Consider the following 16,528-nt stretch of genomic DNA (forward strand, 5'->3'; position numbering starts at 1 on the left):
AAAATATGTATATTCACAATGCATAATTAATTAAAATGTAAAATGAAAACAAGAATCTCAAGAGTGGTTCGCAAGAACGTCATCAACCTGCGACTGGAGCGCGATCTTCGTGTCACTTGTAGCGACATACGGTTCGTGTGAATTAAGGGCTGATTTAGGACGTAATTTCAGTCTAAATTGCAAATTCCAACAATCGATATGATCGAAATGGAGGACCCGTTTATTAGCGAGGAGGAGGCAGCCCAGTATGACAGACAGATCCGTCTGTGGGGGCTCGATGCACAAAAGAGGTTTGTTAGCTTGATTTGCGCTCCAGCTGAACATTTGCAGACGGTAGCTTCACCCAGAAGTGATTTTGATGGTGTTGTTGGGTATCGAATGCGTTTGTAGAAACTGCAAAAGTTTGCAAAGTGTGTTTCTTGTTGAACATGGCAATATTGGTCGATTGTTCGTGAGAAAACCGAGGCTAGTTTATGTATTTGTGCATGGAGGCATTGTCTCGATGCAATTGTTGTCCAAGATGGTGCTAGTACTGAAGTTGAGGAAGTCGTCTTTCACAGTGGGATTCCTTGAATTGTGGAAGTCGTATTGCCCTGCAGATTCGATTCTAAAACTTCGTTAATGTTCATTTAAATAAACTTGTTTTTAATTTATTGTTGTTATTGTTCTCCGTTTGCTGGACGTGAAATGCTTTCTCACATCTATGCTTTAATAGACATCACATTTAACACAAAAATAAATGTGCAAACAAATAACATTTTCATGACATGTGTTTTGCATTCTATGCCTTCTGTCCTTAAGGTTGCGTGGTTCCCGCGTCCTCCTTGCAGGCTTGGGTGGTCTTGGAGCAGAAGTTGCCAAAAATTTAATCCTAGCTGGTGTTAAAGAACTTACTTTGCTAGACCACGAACAGGTACTACACAAAAAATGCTTGTTAATATACTACACAAACAATTTTTTTGTCCTGCATATTGTCGGACTGTGGATATCCACTAGATTTATAGTTTCTACGTCATCCTGGCCATAGTGGAATCAAGTGCTTGGTTAATACAGTACTTGAACCTTACAGGAGTCCTGCTGTCCTTGATTATTATGTGTCTCCTGTGTCTGTGGTTTATTATTCCACTATTTCCACATGTCGTTATAACCGTTTCCTTATTGTATTTGTATAACATTTTGTTCTTCCTCAGTACAGTTCCAGATTGGAAGCTGAGTTTTCAAGCTATGTAAATTCGCACCAGTGTGTGAAACAATTCTGTACTGCAAGTTTCTTGTTTGTGTTCAAAGAAGCTCTTAATATGTACAATACTGCTTCAATGTGTGTCTGCCAGGTGTCTGAGGAGTCGTGTCGCGCTCAGTTCCTGGTTCCAGTAACAGCTCAGGGTAAAAATCGTGCTCAGGCCTCTCTGGAGCGGGCCCAGAACCTCAACCCCATGGTGAAGGTCCACGCTGACTCCGACAGAATTGAGGAGAAATCGGATGACTTTTTTCTAGAATTTGAAGCGGTCAGTACGAAATGGAAATGACTAAAGCGTCCCCTCTTGCATTTCTTAGTCTGGCCACTAGGTGTTGCTACTAACCAATGTCATGGACGAACGCTGCCTCAGTCCAACTGGGCCGCAAGACTGAAACATCTGCACCAAGTTATGGCGGCCCTGCACTAGTGACATATGCACACATACCAAATTTACCTACGTCTGACTGCTCTCAAAAACAACCAGCCTACTTGTCTACAGTAGATCTATTAAGGTTTTTCCACATTTATTACTTTTATCTATTTCCATATATCTATATGTTACTTTGTCCTGGTATCTATCTGTCTAGACATAGACTTGGTTTTACCTAATGCTGTGCAGGTTAGAAGGCTGAGCACACAGGAAGAATAAGTCTTCCTGTCTCCCCCATCTTGTTACAGCTGGATCTTCCACATTCTTCCTCACTCAGACGGTATAAAGAGAAGGTCAGGAGGAAGAGGGTTATATGGGGGCAGAAGTAGGACAGGGTATACATTAGCAGAGAGACATGGCTGATGACATCAGCTGTTGGGGAAAAAAAGGCTGGGCAGTGTTAAAAAATTATTCCAATGATAAATTGGCCTCTAGTAATGTTCTCCCATGCGTTAGTCCATTGGCTGTTTCTGTGTTTCTATTTTTATATTAAACTGTCATTGATTCAGTGGAAGAGTCAATGTTCTATTTTCCCACCTGATTACCAGTATACTAAGTAGCACAAATACACGTCCAGTTTGAGAAAATGGGTTCTCGAGCCTGTTGTTTTGACTGCATGTATCAGAAACGTAGTTTTATCAGTAAGGGTGTTTTGGGTGTGCTGTAATGGCTCTGCAGGATAAAGATACCATTCATTTGTCTGCTTTCTTACATCAGCCCACCCTTGTTTTTGCTTATTTACTTTATGCTCATCAGGAGTCGATCTGTCATAATATGCAACTGTAGCTACCACCGAAAATGTGTAAGTTTTGGAAAATATTTTCTTTTACGATTCATGGTCAGTGAGTTTGTGACCTTAAATCATTCAGAAATCAACCGTTCATAGCAGCACGGCGACAATATTACCAATAAAACCGGCCACAGGTCTGTGATCCAGGGATGCGCTAAGTAATCAGCCGTGTTTTTGTCTTTAACATTGGATTATAACCAACGCGTCTAAATTCACAATGTCTGTATCCTTGTTTTTGAAAGAACGGTCGTTCTTAACAGGTTCTCCTGTATCATGCTGGGTTTTAAACCCACAGGTTTGTCTGACAGGTTGCTCCAAAGACCTGATGGTGCGGATTGACCGGCTCTGCTCTCAGCACAATATTAAAGTCTTCTGCGGTGATGTCTATGGTTACTACGGTTACATGTTCTGCAACCTAGGACAGGAGCACAAGTACATTGAGTAAGTGTAAGCAACTGTTTATGGTGAGTTTTAAGCATGAATACCGTTTATAAAAAAGGAGTAAAAGTTATTATAGTGTTACTTTATGTAAACTGCATTGAACTGAAACAATTTTAAGTCACTTGTCGTTAATTAGATGGATCTGATTCTTGCACAGTAACTTCAGGATACACTTTGGGCAAAGATTTTTAATCTTCTAAGTATCTAGCACATATCTGTGGAGAAAAATAAAAATTAAAAATAAGTACCGGTACGTCAACTGCTGTGGATACATTTGCTGAATATTTCATGTCATTTTTTTAATTGTATTACAGGGAAAAACCGAAATTAGTCAAACCAACCGGAAATTCTGGCGGTCCTGAAGCAAAGAAAGTCAAGGTGGACATCAATGAGACCATCGTGGTGAAAAAGGTGGCTGACGTGTCACATCTCAAACTAAATGAATGAAAGTACTTATATTCATAGTGGTTGAATAAACTAGTTTAGTTCTCAATTGCTAACGAGTATTAATATCATTCGTATTAGACAACCAGCTTCTGCACTCTGAAGGAGGCTCTGGGGGTCGACTGGACAAGTGAAAAAGCCAAAGCCCGTCTCAAGAAGACGCCGGCGGACTACTTCATGCTACACGGTAATTAAAATATCCTAGAATAGAATTTCTGTCATGGAAAAATGAGCAAATGCAACAAAGGTCTAAAAAGGTTTAGAAATAGGAAACTGAAACGCACGTGAAATGCAAACGACACAGTTTTAATTTAGTTGTGATCGTTGCTTATGGAGTAGTGTGGTCAAAAGTGACCCGAATTAGCAGGAGCTTGACTAATCATCAAAGATTTTCACCAGAAAAATAAACACTGGCATCAATTTTGCTTTTAAAAATATCACCAACTTGTTTTTTTTTGTTTTTTTTAACGTTGCACCTGAATAATTTCGTATGAGCTTTAGGGAACATCCACGTAAAGCGCACGCTACACCATAGTTTCCATCACAGGTCGTCCATGACCAGTCATGTGCATTGAACGTAGAATAGAGAACAGCCCTGCACCTACGCCGCTTTACAGCAGGAACAACAGGAAATAACCATATCTGTTGTAGACCCCGAAAATCTATTTTCTGTCTCAAAATATCTTTTTTTTCACTCTTTGGCAGAACAGGCAAAAAAAACTGAATGTAATAAAAAAAGAAAGAAGAAATGCACGCCTCATCAGCTGGGCATTTGTAAACATCCTAAATGCACATTAGATACCAAATAAATACTAAAATAAAATCAGTTTAAAATTTCAGACCTTTGTTTCCTTCACATTTTATGGGAGAAAAATATCATGATACATTAAAAGTGGTGATGAACTGGAATTGCAGTTAGAAGAAGTTCCTGACGCCAGAATTTAAGTTTAAAATATTCATTTAAAATGGATTTTTAAGAAAAGCTGAAAATAGTCAGTAATATTTGAATCTACATGCCAAACAGACCTTAACAACAACAATTCTACGAATCTAAACATGGGCGGCTAATTTTGGGTCTGAGAGGACGTGACCTTTTGTGGGTGAACCCACTCCCGTTTCGTTTAATATATATGTGTATATATGTGTGTGTGTGTGTGTGTGTGTGTGTATATGTGTGTGTATATATATATATATATATATATATATGTGTGTGTGTGTGTGTGTGTGTATGTATATATGTGTGTGTGTGTGTGTATGTATATATATGAATATGTATGTGTATATATGTATATGTGTATATATATGTATATGTGTGTATATATATATATACATATATATGTGTGTGTGTGTGCGAAAGGGCTGCGTTATTTCATCTTGTTTGTGTCTATGGTTGGAGCCAGTGGTTTGTTGTTTTGGGTGAAGATGAGGAAGTAGCTCTTCCGCTGTTACAATCCTGCACAGCTTCCTATCTCACCAGGAACGGTGTCACCATTGGCGTGCGTTTGTTCTGCAGTATTTTCTCTGATCTATTTGGAGAATCTGCCACTTTTATTATTTATTAGTTATTGGGGGGAAAAAACCTTCACACATCCCAGAAAATGTATTTGTATTTATATTTTCCACCCGCGTTAACCCATATAGTCAAATTTGTGTCATCACTAGACTTGATTTGAGATAACACCTCTGTTTTATATTTTTAGGTTTTCTTATGAAATTCTGTTTCATTTCCTGTGATGCCGTTTGTGCCCATCTTCAACACCCTTCAAAGTTTGAGTGATAAAGGGCAGGGCCGCAGTATGAAACTGACTCATCACCACAATAGTCGAGTGCACTGCAGCCGTGGAAATCGTTGCGGGGTGGTTTGATTTCCTCATGTGGTTTGAGTTTATGGACGAACAGGAAATGTGGGGGCAAAGTGTTGATGGCGTGACCATGTGGTGCGGATGGAGACAGATGATGCGCTCTTTGATTGCACGGGTTTCTGTATGGGTGCGTTCTTTTTTTGATGAGTGGAAGTGTAGGCCCGGTGAAGTTCAGTGGCTGATGGTGCAATGGGGGTCTGATTTTTCTGATGGGTGTAGTAACAGAAGTCTGGTTGTTCCGTGAAGTCACAATTCATTTTGAAAGTTGTCCGTTTCTACCCCCTCACCCCTCACCTTTCTGTTTTGATCTTCACAGTTCTGTTGAAGTTTCGTACAGACAAAGGTCGGGACCCAGACCCCCAAACCTTTGCTGAGGACAGTAAACTCTTGATCCAGATCCGAGACGACGTCTTCGGGGCTCTAGAAGTCAGCACTGACCTTCTGCAAGAGGAATTCGCGAGGTATAATCCGTCTTCACGCCTTGTGTTGCTAATTTTACTCTTGAGATATTGGATAAAGATTTTATCACGTACAGCACTGAAGGTCAGAGTTCACAGCCACAAGCACCCACCTACACACGGTGCAAAGCAGCCATTTCTAAACAGGAAATAGGAGAAATCAAAGGTCCTGTGAACATCTGTAGCCATCCACCATGGATAAATTAGTAACTTTTGTTCTTTTTAGAAAGTTTAGACACTATAATATTGTTACCCACGTGTCTATATAAAAGTAGCAATCTCAATTTTTGTAAGGCATCGGTAATTTTAATTTAACGTCACTCTTTCAGTCTAGTGAGAGGTTCATGTTTCTTCCTCAGTTACTGCTTCTCGGAGATGTCTCCAGTATGTGCTGTTGTGGGAGGCGTTCTGGGACAGGAGGTTGTCAAGGTAAACAAGAAAACACAAAGATGCACCTTAGACTTTCTGTCATTACAGACAAATTCCGATGTTAAAATTACCGTAAGTTCCAGACCCGCGCCGTAAATGTTCGTGATATCGGCGCCCTGTCATTTGCTTTCTGTATCATCTTTACAAATGCTTGTCTCATAGATAAAGCAGATCAAGTTTCTCAGCTATTTTTAACTCAGAGGTGCTATTAATGGGTGCCTTGCTTAATATTATGCAAATGAAAAGGGTATAAGGATAAAAGCACGGCACCCATATTGCAAAACAGTGTAATTAGTTACTGTTTGAACTGTATTACCTGGAATCGCCTGTATCCTCACCATACTCAAAGATTACACTTTACTTTTTTTCTGATCCGTGTGCCTCATGACCTCGGGCTAAGGTAAACGGCAGCACAGAGAGAGTGCGGTGGGGGGGCTGGAGGTTCAAATGTTAGCAGCAGCTGACCTGCTTTCCCTCTGTTGATGATGATGATGATGCTGATGAAATGTGCTGCAACTGCTTCAGTGGAGTCTTGTGGGTGGGGGGGGGGGGGGGAACTGACAGCTTTCACTCACGGCCAGAAAGTTGAACTCCAGCGCTGAGACGTGTGATGGGATGGATATCGATAAATCCGATACTGTGGCGTTTGTTAGAGACGGCGTGTTAATGTAATCCTGATTAACAGCATCTTCGTCCTTCCACAGGCCCTTTCCCAACGAGACCCTCCCCATCGGAACTTCTTCTTTTTTGACGGGCGTACAGGCAATGGTGTGGTCGACTATTTTGGGCCCTAGAAAACTGCTCATTAACATTCAGGTGGATCTGTTGTTCCACTGTTTTCCAAATCGATTTTAAGTTCATTGTGCAGACTTTCTTTTACATTTCCCAATAAAACTTTCAATACAACAACCTGTCTGTGTTTGTGGGGTGGGGGGGGGGCGCTTGTGTCTGACCGATTAAAGGTCTGTTACTGAATCTGGCTCGTGAAACTCAACAGTGGTTTAGAGTGATGCTACAGCTCTCACAATGATTGAAGCTTATTTGGATGTCCGCCCCACCCAGCAGACATCCAAATGAGCTTCAAGAGAAACTGAAATGTTCTCTGTCATCCCCCACCGGCCAAAGACTCAGCTGTGGAAGTGGAGAACGGGAGGAACGGCCTTGTGTTTGACCTCCTCTCCAGGGTTTTTGTTGCCACATGCGCATCATGTGTGCTGGAGAACTGATCCTGTCTTTTCAGTTGTGTGCCTGGTAACCTACCCCTGGCTGGGGTATATGCCTGCAAGGGGCAGTACTGGCACCCCCACCCCCACCCCCACCCCACCACAGAAGACCAAAACAAGTGCAGAGATTAGGTTGCACGGGATGAGTTGCTCTTTTCTCATTAAGAAAGAAGATTAATGAGGAATGTCCCTTTAAGCTTATTATGCCTGTGTAATTAAACTTGAACTCATTTCCAGCACAAACCTCTGCTCAGTTGAGGTGCTTGAGGACTCTTTTTACCCATTCTGGAAGTTTTACTTTCAAATTCTCTGCTCTTCCTTCCTCTCATTGTCACAGCTCTCCTCCCCCCGAACAATGAACTCATGCATCGCCCCTGCTGTGGTCACTCTCGCTCCGCTCCACTTCAGTAGCAAACACCAAGTGCTTGTCGTCACAGCCAATCAGCTGTGTGGTCTTGTTTTAGGGCCGTATGATTGGCTCCGTCTGCAGAGCGCTACCAGGGCTAAATCTAGTCTGACACTGCTTGTTGACTCAGTAACAGACAACTGTCTGCTGCCTCACTGTGCTCTCGTGTGTGTGTGTGAGTGTGTGTGTGTGGGTTTGAAGTCTTGACATGCATAAATATTGCAGCTGCAGGAAACAGCAAAGTTGAAAGAATTAAACCAAAAATAAAGTGATGGAATGGAGTGGCTTTATTAACCGAACAAACTGAACTAACTAGTGGTGCAGATGGAACCTCCCAGCATGTTAGATAACCGACCAAAGCGACGCTACTTGACCCTAAAATAACGCTTTTACCAGCTCAATAACTGCTCGTCTCCACTGTTCCTTAAATATTTGTAGTGGATTTATTCAACGTTACCTTTTCCCAACACAGACCAGTTTTAAGTCCTATTTCTATGTCCTATTCTATTTTGCATTCAGCTCCTTTTTTTCCCAGTTTAAGAAAACAGTAAAACAAATAAATAACAGAATGCTGACTTTTTTAATGGAACACATGAGATATTGGTTGTTCTAAATTATTTAAAAGATGTTAAAAGGTATTTTGATGGCGTTCTTGTACCAGTTTGTCCTGTAAACACTCACGGTGGGTGTAGTTGTCTGTGCGTGCACAGCAGGGGTCTTAGTGTTGTGTCGGCTCATCCATAGTGGTTTCCAGATGTGAGGGTGGTCTTGGGGGTGTCCGTCCACCTACTGTCACGCATGTCCGAAGGGTGGTGTCCTCACCCCCGGAGGCAATAACATCTGTAAACATCTGTGGCAACACATTCCAGTTAATTACTGCTGTCCTCTTCTGTCCTGCCAGGGTGGCCACAACCCACAGAGGTTTCCAGTGTCAACCAGTAGCAGGAAAGATGAGGTTTAAAAAGAAACACGTATTCTTCTCAGAGAATCTCGCTGGCGTACAAGAATGGTAATTTCTTGTCCTGTTTATTTGGGATTAAACACCAAACACATGGGTAGATTTCTCTTTTAACTTTATTGTATAAAAACTGAAGAGACTTACAAAATTTTGTAAAAAAAAAAAAAAAGTGTACAAAAATGGTGGGGGAAAAAAAGCCAAACACACTGTGTGTGATGACACTGCATCATTGTAGGAAGGAAAACCTCAGACCTCTTAGATTAAAAAATGGAAGAGAACACAACTGTAAGCATTTACAAGGCATCAAAAAACGGTCAGCATAAATGCGATAACAGCAAATGAGATGACAAACTAACCGAAAACTAAAAATACCAGAGTGGTCTTAGCTCAGCATCTGGCTCAGCCACCAATTGAAATTGGTATCCAGGACTTTCAGCTGACAACAGAAGGACATCAACAATTCAAGGCCAAGCAAGTAAAAAGCACAGAAAACATTCGATGGTTAATTAGAACCCCGTTTTGAGTGATTTGGAATCTGATGGGAATCACATTTTTAACACTTCCTGAAAGAAACTGAGCGTCTATACCACGTTTTACCATCTGTACTGTTGGAAATTAGAATGCCAATGAGGACATTTTGGTTTTCTAAATTTGGAATTTCAGTAATGATAATAATCTTTTTAAAATTCTTGAAAACATTGTATTGTAAATCTCAGTTTAACACAAGCACTTAATTCATACTCTTGAGGAATGTAAAAACAAAATAAATAACAGTGAACATAAAAATGCTACAGTAAGGCTACATTTTAAAATAAATTATGCTCTTAATATGAGCTGTCAACATTCTCACCAAGGCAAAAATGAATGCAGTCGCACAACCAAGAGGGAGATTTTAACTTTTCTTTCTTTTCATTTCAGTCAAAAAAAATTCAATCATAGATTTTTTCCTAACTCAAATCCACTGGATTTAAATTCAAACTCTGCTCAGAAATGTATTTAATTTTTTTTTCCCCCTTAAAACAAGGTCTCCCAAAGACAGCGAACTCACAGCTTGAAAGGTACTTTAAAATTTCTTGAAAACACGAGAGATAGTTTCATCTTCCAAAAAAATATTTACAAATGATCAAGAAACTATGAACACTGTTTAGAACCTGGAATCAGCCTGGCAGGTCCCAGCACTGACTGCAGGGCTGCTGCAGAGGAATGCAGGCAGGATATGTATCTAATAACCTTTACTTTAGGGGCCGCCTCTGGATCTGTGTGTCTGACCGATTGACAGAAAGTAAAACTGGGCCTACAAAGGGTGCTGAGCAGGAAGGCACATTATATGATGCACTGAAGCAGTTTCAGGTTGGGAGGCAGGTTCACTTTGTGCCCGTTGGTGGAATAGCACCTGACCTGTCCCCACTCAGGATCCACTTTCACAGTTTCAAAGACAAGGGAGAGACATCGAAGTGTCGTACTTTGTAGCTTGGATTATCAGGACAAGTCTGAAATGTAAAATTAAACAGGTCTGAAATGTAAAATTACAGTCATTCCCCTACAGTACACCAACAGATTTAATCCAGAAACGTGTAAATTTAACTGAATACACAGGGGGAAAAAAGGGGGATTTCCTCTCTCAACAGCAGTCTGAGCCAGCAGACTGACTAATGGGTAGTCTCACAGACTATAGAAAATGTTTGATTTCCAAATTGGTTAATCCTCCCCAGTGTTTTTTTGCAACGTTCCAGCAGCCAGTGGCCCCACATGCCAAACGCTTGGGTGCTTATGTCAGCCGGTAGAGCGTGCTGAGAGTCTGGGTGATGAAATTCAGTAAAACTCTGCAGGCATCTCGCCAGTCCTGCCAATAGGGAGCATCCTGTAACAGAGAGGGGGAGAGGTTAGCGCGAGCTCCTGTGCCTCCACGTCTCAGCCAGGTTACAGTCTGCTCTAAAGTATGTCATGTTATTACCGTAGTATTAGGATTTTATATCATTTTATCATGACTTTACACACCAAACACTGTTAATCACTGCGGCCTGATGTATAAATGGGTATAAAACTAACAGATACTGATTTGGGTTGCAAAAGAAATCCCTAAAGCTGCTAATTCTCTTTAAAAGACAGAGGATTTGACAGGATGGACAGAAACAGATGAGGACCAGGCAGAGATCTACCAGTGTTTGTGTCTTTCTGTGCTCAGGATCACACCGTCAGCTACGCATCCCTCAACGAGGTGGTCGATCCTCTCTCACCGCTTCCTTCCCTTACAACTTTCACTGGTCATTTCTTCCCTCAGTTTGAAAATTAAAGCAGAGGAAAACTGTCTGATGGTAAAACAAAGCATGCACATTCGGCTCCCCCTTAAAAATCAGAGGAGGCAGAGGAGAGGTCAGCGATGCCAGGAACCCTGCTATGCAAAGGGTGTGTGCATGTGTGTGTCGTGTGTGCTGACTTATTCCTGACTCAGTGCAAAGAGACGGTGACATCATCTTTGTTTTTTTTTTGCAAAGGAAAGAGAATTGGGGAAGTGTGTGTAGCGGGGGAGGAGGAGCGACTCCTCACACATTGGGTAGGGAGGGGCAGGATGGGGCAGAGAAAAAAAAAACACAATAACAGAAACACGGCACCAGTGGGAAAAAGAGAAATGTCTCCAGACCAGCAACATCCCGTTTTTTTCCTTTCCTTTTTTACACGACTGAGGTTACAGTTGCACTCAGAATGGCACTAAAGACCCAGTTCATGGGTAGAGAAGGACAGAAAGAAAAAGAAACTGTGACGAACCCTCCTCCTGCCCCCCCCTCGGCCTGCTGCAGCCTCCCACACACACAGTGGAAATACCCTGTTGGGTTCAAGGACTCTGAACCCTCTGCACCTCCACATAAGTCACGACAGAAACCCTCGAGTGTTTTAGAACGCGCTGGACGCTCTGCTGCTGTCAGCGTGAGTCACTACAAGAGCTCCAGTAAACTTTTTTTGGGAACTTTAATGATTGCTGTTGCGGATTATTGCCGCGGTGACCCTGTCTGTTTTCGGCCTCCGCTGCGCTCGCTAAGCTACGTGCTATTTAAAAACGCCACACAAGCGTCCACTGTGGTCCCTCGCTGGAATCATAAGGGACTTTCGGTCGCCACACTTACCGCTCTGTGGAGAAGCGTGGCGTTGAATTCGTCCCCGATGGTCCTCAGTTGGATGGCCACCCTCCTGACCCTCAGCTGTAACGTGCCGTCGTCGGGGCCTCTGGGAGGGGATGAAAGCCTGGACAGGTGCTCCGTCTGTGGCAGCAGGTCGGGCAGAGGTCCTCGTCGGTGGCTGCGCTCCTGTTGTGTCCTCTGGTCCAAGCCTACAGCAGAGAGGCCAAAGTCTGTCAATCAGACTGAATCTGGAATTCCTTCTTTCTGTTTGAACCGTTTTCTTCCTCATGCCTGATTTTGTGCTGAGACGTGTTTCACCTCTCAAACAGAGACTCCGATTGGTCCCCAATTAAAATGTGATGCACTTTTCCCAACTTTGATGCCAAAAGAGAAACCTTCCTGATTAATATATTTTCAAAACTTATGTGAACATTGACACTGAAAAACACTTCAGGTCTTTACTGTGGTACTACTTCAGGTCTTTAGAGATAATTTGTTCTTCTTCATGGAACTTTGGAGTATAATCTCTTAATCTTCTTAATAAGTCTGGTGTGTGTGGTGTGTGTGTGTGTGTGTGTGTGAGTGTATTATGTGGGTGTTTAAGAGATTTTGAGTTTGTTTTTCCAAAAAAATGCACGACATGCTCTCATAAGACAAACAGATTCCTTATTTATGTGGATTTATCCCATATGTAACATGGAGATATTGGGGAAATCCTCCTGCCTCTGGACAAGCAGACACACTCAAAGCTTCCTGGGTTCTGTTTCGAGGATTAAAATGTATATTTTATAGATACGGGTCGCTAGACGGAGAGAAGAGAGAGCGATAAAGAAAAAAAAATGGAAATCACTGGCTTGTTGCCAGGGCAACTCTGAGGCAGCCTGTCGAAAAATTATTCAGCACAATTGGCTGACTGAGCACAGCGCCACGGTGCGATAGGCTGGATGACGTGGTGGGTGTAACCAACCTGCAGCGTGTTTGGTGCACCAGTCAAACTGGGTGACGCAGAGTCTGTCCAGTTAAATGTTACTGGACGAAAGGGGAGGTGCTTTAGGGAGATCCTGCTATCACTCTAACTCTATTTTTATTGAAAAAGAAGAAGCTCAGTGGTGCTCATGCTGTTCATTTGACATCAATCTCATTAATAATTCACTAAAAAATGTTGAAAAATGTGATCACAAATACTCTGACCAAACCAAAAATAAGTGAAAAACTGACACTACTCTGACACTACTTGTAAAACTATTGTCTGCACAATTTTCTAATTTACTCATTAACTTCCTGCTGTGATAGAATATGGATCAACGCATCTGACAGTTTAACATACTGGAAAAATAAATATTTAAATAGCCCCACAGCAGGAGACAAACTGTGCATAACTGACAAGCCTAATTATTATGTGGCTGACAGCAGGAAATGCTGCCTCTTCTCTCTGCCTGGAGAGGACAAGTCTGAACATGCCTGAAACACACGGCTGACCTACAGCTGAGACAGGAGGTGGGGGATAAACTATCTGTTTACACCGCTTGAAAGATGTCGACTAACACTAGATAAGTCCTAAATTTAAACCTTCCATATTGAAGCCTGCCAATACACTGCCTGAATGTATCTTTTTATCCACCCCGGACAGCTAATAGTCGGCAAAGCCTGTATGAGTGTGTGTGTGTTACTCTGCCTCACTTTGAGATGTTTTCAATCATCTGAGGAACAATGAAAGTTTGACTTCCCCCACACACACTCCCACCGTGGCCACACAGACACAGACACACACTCAGTATCTGGCTGCATGTGACAGATACTCCCCTGCTAACTGCCAGCCTGGTCAGAAAGTGATGTGGCGGAGCCTTCTCTAAAGTCTTATATCCGCACGTGTTAACTCCACAGCACCACAGCAACAAAATTCTTATTTCCAACAGGTTGAATTGTAACTGCCCCATTCACTGCTCTTCTAAAGTTTAAGTGTCTACCATTCACCCATGCAGCATTGTGGTATTTTTGCTGTTATAGCCGAATGTCAGTACTTTACCTGACTGCTGTCCTGGAAAGCCTTCGTCAAATTCTCCTCCCTGATTTTGAAGTGGCAAAGGATGAGTTGCCGAAGATAAAGTAGGTAACTGGTGGTGAGGCTGGGGCTGAGCCTGGCCCTCGGGGTGGAGGTAAGATGAATGATATGACCCACTGATCGCCTGCAAAGGCTGGAGGCTGTGGTCGTTATGATGGCGGTGCACGGGGGTGCTGGCATTCCCAGGGCTAATGGTGATGGTAGCAGTGCTGAGCAGTCCAGGCCAGCTTTGGAGAGGACGAGTCAGCTCCATGCAGCAGGTGTTGTGCTGAGAAAAGAGACCATGTGTTCCAATCCCAGTTTCCCCAACACTTTCAATGGTCTCTGCACGGGCCATCTCAAAAGAAGCCTTTAAGAAATAAAGGAGAATTCATTTTAACTCGAGGAAACAATATCGTGTATAAACCAAACGGATATATTTCTTTTTTCCCGAATTGATCGACTGATTTGTATTTTACGATAGGCAAAATCACTTAATTTTTCCTTCTTTTTCCCTTTCCTCAGCACTATATATCGCTTATATTCTTTCTCCGCTAGGGGGCAGCAATGACGACTTTGCTGTTTGAGCACGAGACTTGTGTTAGTAAACAAATCCGTGCTGCCTGAGCACGAGGACTGGCACACGCATACACACACACACAGAACAACCTGAAGCGTGCACGGAAAGGAGCCTTGATGCCTGCTGATAACGCACGCCAGTATCATATCGTCAGTATCAAGCAGAAAACATTAAACGCTGCAGATAAATTTGCTTTAGCTAAATATTTGTTCAACTCAATGGCGAATTAATGCGAAAATATCCGTGAAATCGAGCTGAATGCAATGATTGCAACGCTATGGCCTCTCAACGAGAAATTAGGATAAGAAATGCGAGCTTTTTCGGACAGATGCCGGGCAGATGATGCAACGCAGAACTGCCCGGTTCATAGCCGGCCATTAAAAAAAAGACCCAGTTCGTGTGGATTAAAGCACTCACTCGGAATATCTGATGATCGACGGTGAGCCAGTCAGCAGGTCGGAAAGCTGCAATAACGGTTGGACATCGGCGGCGAAAGAAAAAAAGGGGTCAAAATAGATCGGGCCGGCCAATGATCGCAAGACGTGGAAAAAGTGCAGGAGATATCAAACGTGTCCTTCCATTTCCAGTGCCCCGACAGGGACTGTCCTAAATAACATTCGATAGGCTACCTTTTCATCCCATCAACCCATCAAAACAAAAATACACGTGAAGGAACCGCACACAACATGCAATATGATGCGGCGTGTTTCGCGGGAAAGTTGGTCGCGTCGTCTCGGTCTGCTCCTGACCCGCGGCTTCTCTTCCCTTATAAGGCAGCCAAGGCTGAGTCGCTGTTAATAACATCCGGTTTCAGTTTTCAAAATAATATCCGTAGCTCGCGCGTTGTTGATTTTTTCCAAATAAATGATAGTGGTATTCGCGTATTTCGCTGTGTAATGAGTCAACAAAAACTCTACGTATAGTTAAGCATAACATTAGGAAAAGATATTTAATACAATTGTGGGATACGTGTAATTGAGTAGCGCCCGTGTTTTTGGTCGCCAAAAGCGTTACAACTCGTGCTTTTACTTTGATGGGGCTCTATCTGCGTCTTCCGTCGCTGTGTTTACAAACAAGTACTGACATGCTCCAGTCCACCAGATGCTTCCGTTTCCCTGTCTATCTTCATGATGATGTGCTTTTGAATGTTTGTGTTAAAAAAAAATGTTATCGAGCTGTTCTTAAAAATGAAATCTAAATGTTGCTGCTCACCCGAATCAGCTTCTTTTTTTTTTCCCAAGTGGCACTTTTTAGACTTTTATCTCTAATCTCAGGAATACAAAAGACACTTCCTCGTTTCCTTACTTAGTGATAACGCTGGTCTTGCTCCTCCCACCTGTGTCACAGACACACGCACACACACACACACCTGTGCAATCTCCTTAAATGGAGGATCTTTCAGAGTGTGGGTAGTTTGCAAGTTTAAGGATGACAGTGTCACAAGCATCCTGATGACAGGATTGATTCACTCAACAAAATCATCCATCAAAATAAGCTGCTATTTTATAAATATCGTAAAAATATTTGTACATTGTATTTTGTAATTAAGTGCTTGGTCCAAATGGCTTCAATAAGAATATAGAGAATTTACATAATTCTTGCCATTATTTACATATATTATAGTTTTCTTGTTGCATTTTAACTGCATATCCATGCATAAAATCAATGTTTTTTATTTCTCGTTCTAGTTCAATTGAACTAGTGCTGTAATTACAAGTCAAAACAGTGGAAGTATTGTTCAGGCTTTGGGTCCAAAACCTTGCATTAGATTAGCATCCCAAATGACATCAGCCCCCCTCAACACCTTGATCTCTGACCCTCAGATCATTGTCTTACCAGCACAACTCTCAGCTGCAGGGCATGAGACAGCGTCAGCTCAGCTGGGCCGCAGGGTCGGGGGGTTGTTTAGTCGGCTGTAAACGGGGGCGTCCCCTTACCTCCATTATCAGCAGATTGGTGGACACCCCTTTGTTTACTGTGAAGTGGGTGTGTCTTATTTAGGTACATGCCTGGGCGAATGTCCTTTCAGACAGACAGACAGACAGATTTAGAGTTATACATATTTGAGTTTTTAAACTAAATGCAATGGAAGCAGCTTTCTCAATATTGACAT

At 42.4% G+C, this 16,528-nt stretch overlaps 2 protein-coding genes across 2 annotated transcripts; one reads left to right on the top strand and one right to left on the bottom strand.

Moving 5' to 3' along the window:
• Positions 1-70: 70 nt before the first annotated feature.
• On the top strand, positions 71-7,000 carry sae1 (SUMO1 activating enzyme subunit 1). The gene is made up of 9 exons (XM_003968699.3): positions 71-290; positions 802-913; positions 1,332-1,505; positions 2,753-2,898; positions 3,213-3,309; positions 3,424-3,529; positions 5,521-5,665; positions 6,022-6,091; positions 6,796-7,000. The coding sequence occupies exons 1-9, from the start codon at positions 199-201 to the stop codon at positions 6,883-6,885; spliced, it is 1,032 nt and encodes a 343-aa protein (XP_003968748.1). The 5' UTR covers positions 71-198; the 3' UTR covers positions 6,886-7,000.
• Positions 7,001-8,776: 1,776 nt separating this feature from the next.
• Positions 8,777-15,179, bottom strand: bbc3 (BCL2 binding component 3). Its single transcript, XM_011608713.2, has 4 exons — positions 14,833-15,179; positions 13,821-14,205; positions 11,801-12,003; positions 8,777-10,539 (listed from the first exon to the last, which is right to left on the bottom strand). Exons 2-4 carry the CDS (start codon positions 14,191-14,193, stop codon positions 10,447-10,449), a joined length of 669 nt encoding a protein of 222 aa, XP_011607015.1. The 5' UTR covers positions 14,194-14,205; positions 14,833-15,179; the 3' UTR covers positions 8,777-10,446.
• Positions 15,180-16,528: the final 1,349 nt, after the last annotated feature.

Source organism: Takifugu rubripes, chromosome 11 (assembly GCF_901000725.2).
Source record: "Takifugu rubripes chromosome 11, fTakRub1.2, whole genome shotgun sequence".
Classification (NCBI taxonomy): domain Eukaryota; kingdom Metazoa; phylum Chordata; class Actinopteri; order Tetraodontiformes; family Tetraodontidae; genus Takifugu; species Takifugu rubripes.

Excerpts from the sequence above, each read along its gene's own strand:
- sae1 (XM_003968699.3), top strand. The coding sequence starts at position 199 with ATGATCGAAATGGAGGACCCGTTTATTAGCGAGGAGGAGGCAGCCCAG. Across the intron at positions 291-801 it reads GGGCTCGATGCACAAAAGAG|GTTGCGTGGTTCCCGCGTCC; the intron begins GTTTGTTAGCTT and ends TCTGTCCTTAAG. Across the intron at positions 6,092-6,795 it reads TGGGACAGGAGGTTGTCAAG|GCCCTTTCCCAACGAGACCC; the intron begins GTAAACAAGAAA and ends GTCCTTCCACAG.
- bbc3 (XM_011608713.2), bottom strand. The coding sequence starts at position 14,193 with ATGGCCCGTGCAGAGACCATTGAAAGTGTTGGGGAAACTGGGATTGGA. Across the intron at positions 12,004-13,820 it reads CTTTCCAGGACAGCAGTCAG|GCTTGGACCAGAGGACACAA; the intron begins GTAAAGTACTGA and ends TCTCTGCTGTAG. Across the intron at positions 10,540-11,800 it reads CCACGCTTCTCCACAGAGCG|GATGCTCCCTATTGGCAGGA; the intron begins GTAAGTGTGGCG and ends TCTCTGTTACAG.